Source organism: Gekko japonicus, unplaced genomic scaffold (assembly GCF_001447785.1).
Source record: "Gekko japonicus isolate JY-2015 unplaced genomic scaffold, Gekko_japonicus_V1.1 scaffold42, whole genome shotgun sequence".
NCBI lineage: Eukaryota > Metazoa > Chordata > Lepidosauria > Squamata > Gekkonidae > Gekko > Gekko japonicus.
This window is the reverse complement of record NW_015165831.1, coordinates 2265012-2273241: the sequence shown is the minus strand read 5'-3', so window position 1 is coordinate 2273241 and position 8230 is coordinate 2265012. Positions and strand designations below refer to the sequence as shown.

The window sequence follows — 8230 nt, the reverse complement described above, 5'->3', positions numbered from 1 at the left end:
CCTGCGAAGGCCCTCCCTGGCCCCAGGCAGGCAGGGGTGGGGAGAGGCAGGGAGGAAGCAACTTACCCTCCCTCTTCTCCTGCCTCCTCCTGGCTGAATGAGGGCCGGAAGCGAGGTGGCCGGAAGCAGGGGGCGGGGCTTCGTCATGTGTCCCGCCCCCCGTACCTCACCCGGGGGAACTGCGATCCTCCGTGTTCCCCCCCGAAATGACCTCTGCGTATACAGAGGAATCCTGCTCAAACAACAAGAGGGGGAAATCATCGCAACCACAAGGCTTGCCACACCCTGCTGTTCTTACCCGGCCAAACTCAGAGGACCAGTTCACCACAATGCTATTGGGGACTGTTGCAGACAGCCGCACCAGAGGAGTGATGTTGATAGGTCGGCTCGGTCGCTTGGGCTCTGCACCATTTTTTGTGGGAGGAAGATAACCCTGCGAAGGCAGAAGAGAACATCAGAACCCAAGGCCATCGGCCCTCTTGTCAATCATATCTGCTAAACAGACTTTATCTCCCCTCTTGGGAATGCAGGAACCCTGTCATTCTTTTGTAATTTGACTACTGCAGTGAGCTTCACATGTGGCTGCCCTTGAAAACAAGCTTCAATGAGTGCAATAAATCACCATTTAAAACTAAACAAAACCCCAAATGAAACACACACACCCAATCCCAAAAGATACCCGCAATTTAGATCCCATTAAAAGCCCTGGCACATAAAATGGCTTCCTAAAAGTTTCTGGAGACAGTATTCCCAACACAAACTTATTTCAATGTTATTGCTTTAAAACTGCAAGAGCAAGCTCTGGATGGAAATTGTTCTGAAACAGCAGAAAATGAATATTTGAAATAAATAATTATTTTAAGGGTGTTTTTTTTTTGTCCAAATAGATTTTATGATGGTCATTTTAAACGCCTCCCCCCTGTTGTTATTTATTTATTCTATTTATAGTATGCCTTAATTCTGAACACCTGCTGGAAAAAGCAGCAAATAAATAAAAAACAAAAACTTATGAAAGCAAAGCTGAACATACTCAGAATTGAGAAAGACGTCAATCGTGGAACATAAACTATCCCACAACAGACTACTGGAAGATAAAAAGAAGGCCATTCAAGAGACTGGTGTGTGTGGGGAGTATATACTCACTGGAAGGGGGCAAAGTTTTCCATTGACCTTCACAAATAAGTTAGGAGGGAAGTAATCCTCTTGTGGGCAGCTGGTTTCACACAAACAAAACCTGGAAAGGCAAAAAGGAAAGACTAGCAGAAAAGTGAAAAAGAAAAGAAAAGAAAAGGTACACAAAACTGTCCCCCAACCTTTCCTGCAGTGGAGAGAGCATCCATTTTAGTTAAGTGTTCTATTACGGAATGTATGCAAACACATGAAGCTGCCACATACTGAACCACACCATCAGCCCATCAAAGTCCCTACTGTCTGCTCAGACTGGCAGCGGCTCCTGGGGGGTTTCAGGAGGACCTTTCACCATCACCTACTGCCCTGGTCTTTTTAAGTGGAGATGCTGGGGATTGAACCTGTGACCTTCTACATGCCAAGCAGATGCTCTACCACTAGTGTATATGTCAAGTTATGTGCTGTCAAGTTATGTGCTTCTGATTATGACGACCCTACAAATTAATGACCTCCAGAATGTCCTATCGTTGAGAGCCCTGCCAATGTCTTACAAAAGGAAGCCAAGGCCTTCTGTTACTGAGAATCCACCTCATGTTGAGCCTTCCTCTTTTCCCACTGCCCTCAGCTTTCCCTAACATTGTCTTTTCCGTTGAGTCTTGTCTTCTCATGATGTGACTAGAGTACAATTTTATTTATTTGTTTAAAACGTTTTACACCACCTTTCCACCCGATCAAAGTCCCCAAATAGGCTGAGTTTAGTCATTTTCACTTCTAGGGAGAATACAGGCTTGTTATTAAGGAACACGTAAATGAAAAGGTATGCAAGGAATGCGTTCTAAGGAAGGGCTTCCAATACTCTTTGAAATTATTGCGGACATTCGGCGCTAGACATCAAGTCTGCACTGCAGTCCTTCAGATGAAGAGGTTCAAAGGGAAAAGATGGCAAGAAGCTGCAGAACTGGAATTCACATGCAGATCAGAGACAACAGAGACCAGAGATGCTGCAGAAAATTATTGTCCCTCCTCACAGGGTTATCTGCATTATCCATCCTGCTTTGCCAGTACCTCAATGATGGGATGTCCTCCATAAAAAAAACACTGAGTGGATCCTTTATTTATTTATTGTGGATTTTGTTATTGTCTGTGCCCTACGTTTTATGTCATAGGAAAATGGGCTCTTCTGACCTCTCCTTATAACAGTGCTTCTTTCTGCATCGTTAGATACAAATCTGTCTGCTAACTGCATATAACAGGGGAGAACCAGGTTTGAGTCCCCACTCCTCCACATGCAGCCACTGGTGTGACCTTGGGTCAGTTACAAGTTGTCAGAGGAGTTCTCTCACGGGCAGTCCTCAGAAGCTGCACCTACCTCACAGGATGTCTGTTGTGGGGAGGGGAAGGGAAAGGAGATTGTAAACTGCTCTGAGTCCCCTTCATGTAGCGAGGGGTGGGGCATAAATTCAATCTCTCTCTTCTCTCCAAAGCACGAGTAACAAAAGACTGAAAGGTTCTGCTTACCTTAACTGAACTTGTACGGTGTAATCACATTTGGTACCAGGTAAGATCTCTCTAGGGGAAGGGGAAAAAAAGAAGTCTTAAAACAGGCTGGCCTAGTTGAACTACCTGCAAATATTGTTCTGGATCCGAAGGGTCTACAGTATTATGCAAGAATAGGAAACTCATTCCGAAAACTGGGGTTTTTTTAATGTTTGGGCAAGCCGACAAGCTGATAGGGAGGGGGAGACCAAGCTTGCATAAAATGGACACTTAGATCCAGTCCCCCATTTCTTCTTACAAAAGGCACTTCCACTCATGCTCCTGGGGGAGAGTGGAGAGCCCGCTGACCCACAGGGACACTTCCAGGAGGCATAGACAATTGCAGCAGAATGGGGAAGTGTGAAACACGCTGCCACCGTAACATTCCAATTGTACAACACAGCATCCAAGGCCTAGGTAGGAACAGCTGTGCGTAGCTAGCAGAAAGAAGCTAAACACAGAGCAGGCAGAAGTCAGAGACTGGGAAGCAAAGACATTTTAAAAAACCCTACCTCTTCCCTCAGCCACACTCCCTATCAGGGAAAACCCTACCTAAAGTTTTGGTGGGTAAGGACAGCCTAGCTTTGTGTGACTTGCCTTTGCGTGATCTTTTCATGTCATCATTGCAAAGTAGTCTTGAGGGTTGTGGGGTTTTAAAAAAAAAAACCAAACTCTTAAATTAAAATAATATTCTGTTTACCGAGAGGTGAGGATCTGCTGCACCTGCTGAGGTGTCAGGACAAAAGAGTACTGGCCCTCCTCAAATCTCTGACTGTTCACGGAAGCTGCAAAAGAGAGAAGGTAAAAGACTGTCAGATGTTGCTCGGTGCCTTCAGGGCCAAGCCAGATGTTCTGCTGAACACTGAGAAATCTCTTTATCTACACAGGACATTGTGAGACCCAGTGTGATGCAGTGACTAGAGCAGCAGTTCCCAACATGGGGCTCGTGGGCAATGCTCCCTCTAAGCTGTGGAGTCTTGTGAGCAAAAATACTACTTTGTGAGCTACTGGCATTAAAGTTGTGAGTGAGCGACTTGGCTGCTACGTAAATTAGTTGGCTCTGGAGCCATCCTTCCTGTGCTAAGACAAAAATGTGTGAGCTGGAGGCTAAAAAACTGTGAGCTAGCTCACACTAACTCAGCTTAGAGGGAACACTGCCCGTGGGCACCATGGCCTTTTCTGGTGTCTCCCAACTGTTTTTTAGAAAGGAGGCGGGGCCAGGTGGGGCTTTTGCCCAGCAAGGCTTCTGATTGGCCACTGGAGATCTGATTGAATGTGCAGATTTTTAAGACCACTGCTTTGGCGGCAGCTGCCACCACAGCACAAGCATCTTCACAGTGTGACTGCAGGTAAGCTATGGCAGTCCTTTTGTGGCTGGCTGCCTACTGCAGCAGCCATTCTGTGGTGGTCATTGTACGGGTGCGTTCCCCCCCCACCCCCCACCCCGGTGTCAGAACTGAAAAGGTACGTGCAGGCTCACAATAGTTGGTGAACCCTGGGTCATGTCAAGGTCAGACAAAGTTCTGGGAGACTTGTGTTTGACTCTCTGTTTGGCCATGGATGCTTGCTGGGTGACTTTGGGTCAGTTGCTCCCTTTCAGCCTCACCTATCTCACAGGGTCACTGTGCAAATAACAATGGAGGAGGAAAAGGATTACGTGCACAGCACCAAGTTCTTTAGAGGAAGGTTAGGATAAAAATGTGCTAAAGGAATAAACTATTAAATAAACATTGGGAGATTCTGCATTGGTTTTCCCCTCCATTGTTTTACCAAACCCACACTGGAACAAAAATTCCCCGCTGCATTGCATGCCGCCTTCACGTTCTTTGATCATTGTATTTTATGGTACCCTCTACACTGCATGCTGCTTTCACTTTCTTTGATCATCAGATTTTATGGTACCCTCTACACTGCATGCCGCCTTCACTTTCTTTGATCATCAGGCTTTATGGTACCTTCTGCATAGATTTATGGCCATTCAGGGGTGACTTCTCAGTCAGTACGGCATTGCTCTGGGGTATCTGAATGTGGTTTTGAGCTGCACCTTTGGTAAAACCATGGAGGGAAAAGCCAATACAGAAGCGCCCATACTCAGCAACAACTCTCTGAATTCTCAAGCAAAGAATGATCTTTCCAATCACCTCCATTTAATTCAACAGAAATTCCATGGGAAAATAGTCTCCATGTCAGAAAAAAGCTTCACTTACTGAAAGTCTGTGTATTTAGACTGTTGTTAAAAGAACAGAAAAGAAAACAAGTGCCCAGCAAGTGCAAACTCTGCAGTGGATTTTGCGCCCTGTATAAATGACGCAAGTGCAAAATAATTCCTTATTTTGCAAAAAAGATTCTGGATTTATTAGTTAATGGGGCCCACTTTCCCTTTCAAATTTTGCTCAGCCCTCCTCTCTGCTTTCTAACATTCCAGCACGTAAAAGCACTTTCATGTTTATCAGAGCAGCCAGAGAGCCTGGAAGCATGCTTTTTGAAGAATGTCTCACGACACTGAATCCTGTGTTCAACACCGTTTCATATACCTGCTCTCTGCAACTGCCAAATCCAGACTGTTCTGACTATACACAGGGTGTACGCACAGTAGGTCCTCACCATGTGCAGGAGTTCCATTCCTGGGATCTCTGTTAATGGCAAAGTCTGTGAATACTGAGGGGGGGGTGTCTTCTGCCTCCAGGGGTGGAATGGGGAGGCCAAAACAGCCCACAAAATGCCCTGTTCCTTCTCCTTGAAGAAGGCCTGTCCTGGGACAGCTGGTCTGAGCCAGACAGCTAGGCTGCAGCATTACCGAGCAACTCCTTCAGTGGTAGCCTTCTTGTTTGCTTAGCCTGGGCAAGTTGTATGGCATGGCAGTAGCAGATGCTGCAGCGTGAGCTGCCTGGCCTGGCAGGCATGGTGACCACTGTTCAACTCACCCGGCACCAGTGTTCCCTCTAAGTTGAGTTAGTGTGAGCTAGCCCACAGTTTTTAACTTCCTGCTCACACATTTTTGTCTTGGCTCGGGAAGGATGGCTCCAGAGCAAACTAACTTATGCAGTAGCCAAATCGCTTGCTCACAACTTTAATGCCAGTAGCTCACAAGGCTCCACAGCTTAGAGGGAGCACTGCCCGGCACGCGTGCTTTCTTCTCGCACTGACACAGTGCTGATGAGCCAGAGATTGTGAGAGGGCAGGGGGCCAGGCCAGCATGTTCACAACCACTCTCCTTCTCCCAAAGCTCAGAAGGGTCATGTCAAGGGCAGCATCAGCATACACTGAGGTAGGCCAGCTGCCAGGGGTTCTCGGAGGGCCCATTGCTCCCTTCCTAGTGCTCTACCGCCCATGCCCCAGCGGCCACCACGGAAAGGGTTGCAGGAGGTACAGATGGCTGTGAGCACAGGTGGTGGGACGCTTTGCAAGCGGGTGGGGGAAGGACACACAGGCAGGTGGGAGGCATGAGGACAGGTGCACAGGAATGAGGGTATGAACAGGGCCTGTGGGTGGAGGGGGGGGGACCCTAGGAACTCTCTTGCCCAGGGCCTCCCAAAGCCTGGAACTGACCCTGGGCCACGTGCTCAGAGAGAGCTGCATCACATGGTCAGGCCGTAGTGAAATCTGTGTGTGAAATCACAAGCTGTGAATATGTGAAATCACAAGCTGCAAATCTGCAAATGGTGAGGGTCTGCTGTACGCTGCGCTTCTGCCATAGTGGGTACAGAAGCTCTTGACTGTTCAAACCAAGACTGGGCAGAAGGTAAACTGTAGTCCACTGATAGACTGCGGGTCTCTTGGTACCTAAGATTCTTGCAAAAAAACAGTAGACTGGGTGGACCTTGTTCCAATCCTGCAGGGAGCCTTTTATGTGCTGAACCAAGAACGCAGACTCAGGACCAGGTGGAAGAAAACAATAGAGGGAGACCAATTAATCTCCCCGGAGAGGGAGATTAATTTCCTCTTTCATTTTTTAAAAAAAATAAAGTTTCTAGTCCGTATGCCTGTGAAGACATTTAATGATTTAAAAGATTCCTATGCTTAATTTCTCCAAGTAGGACGTCCAAGACCATTAAAATAATAAGCCATACAATGAAAGTGATGTCATATGTCTAGGGTTGCCAACTGCCTCGAGGAAAAAAGAAGTCCTGTCCCTTTAAGAGAGGCTTAATGGGATGTCTTACCATGTTATTTCCCCTTCAGGCCATAAAAAGCTTCAGCTGCCAATTCTCCCACATTAAAGGTAAAGGTTTCCCTTGCTAGAAAGCTAGTTGAATCTAACTCTAGGGGGCAGCGTTCATCTCCGTTTCCAAGCCAAAGAGCCAGCGCTGTCCGAAGATGTTTCCGTGGTCATATGGCTGGCATGATTAAACGCCGAGGTGGACGCTGTTACCTTCCCAGCCTAGCTCACACATTAAGCCTCTTTTAAAGGGCCAGGATGTTTTTTCCCCTGTCCTGTTGGGTAACCCTGGTCTGGAGGCACGAGGGTGGGAGTTGGCTGAGAGGAGGGTGGCTGAGTAAGCTTTCCTATTGTCTGGAAGGGGTGTGTTCCTGACCCAGTTGTCTGTCCCTCCCCAAAACTAGCAAGACCAGAATGAGTCATGGTAAACAGAGCAAAAAGAGGCAGACTATCACACAAATGTAGGCAATCCATATGGAACACTGAATGCTTAAGTGCTAAACACAAACAGCTTAAAGTAGAAGACTGCGTGCCTTAAGGACAAAGTTTGGGCTCGACTTCCTGCAGCTGCACTCAGATTTTCTTTCTCAGAAACACCCAGACTGGTTTTTCTCTCCCTATACCCAAGAATCTGAAGAATGCAAGAAGACCCAACAATCTGAAGACTGCAAGGCCCAAGACACAGCAGTAAAGTGGAACTTTAAAGAGTAACACAGTTACCCCTCTGGAATGATCAGGGCCCAGACCCGACACTTCCCCACTCTCAGGCAGATTTTCCCATCAAAAATAATTTTTAGTTCCCCTCAGTGACTGAGCCACCCTTCAGTAGTGTGTATTCTTCTTTGTTTTATTTTATAAGCTTTAACTGTCCCACCCTGTCACAGATATTAGTTTAGGCTTATGACCCAGCACAGGAACTAGAGGAAATACAGGAGCTGTCTTGTTTTAAAATACCCTCATGAAATGCCACATGAGGTAGAATTAACTTTCAAAACAGAATAAAGATTTTAATAAACAGGCAAGAAATAGATAAAAATGAGGATTCCAGGTATAGTGGTTGCTGAGGGCAAACTTTCTAATATATACAGATTTGAATTCTTAGAACATTCAAGTGTTGTGGCTTATTTTCAGAGTTTCAAGATATTTTCAATGAGAGGTGCTTTGCTTAGTATATATTTCAGCTGTGACAGAGAATCTTGAATACAATATCTGAGAGAATAGACTTGTCTTAGTGCTTCTAGGTCTTTCCCTTCAGAGATCTAGGTTTTTCCTTTAGATATTACAGCTTTTCACTAACTCCTGAGGTGTCTAAGCTTCTCCCCTTTATCCCTAGAGATGTAAAATTTCCGGAAATTTTGAAGCTCGGGAAAAAAACGGGGTTTTTTCAGGTTTTTTCCGAGCGGGGGG

The 8230-nt window shown here is 46.3% G+C and overlaps 1 protein-coding gene across 1 annotated transcript in view; it reads right to left on the bottom strand.

The window, feature by feature from the left end:
• PIAS3 (protein inhibitor of activated STAT 3) overlaps positions 1-8230 on the bottom strand; it is a 53110-nt gene that overhangs the window by 24061 nt on the left and 20819 nt on the right. Inside the window, exons 3-6 of the mRNA XM_015410804.1 lie at positions 3365-3449; positions 2647-2697; positions 1144-1234; positions 299-433 (exon numbers count right to left, since the gene is read on the bottom strand). Of these exons, the coding sequence (XP_015266290.1) occupies positions 299-433; positions 1144-1234; positions 2647-2697; positions 3365-3449 (362 nt within the window). The remainder of the gene's footprint in view (positions 1-298; positions 434-1143; positions 1235-2646; positions 2698-3364; positions 3450-8230) is intronic.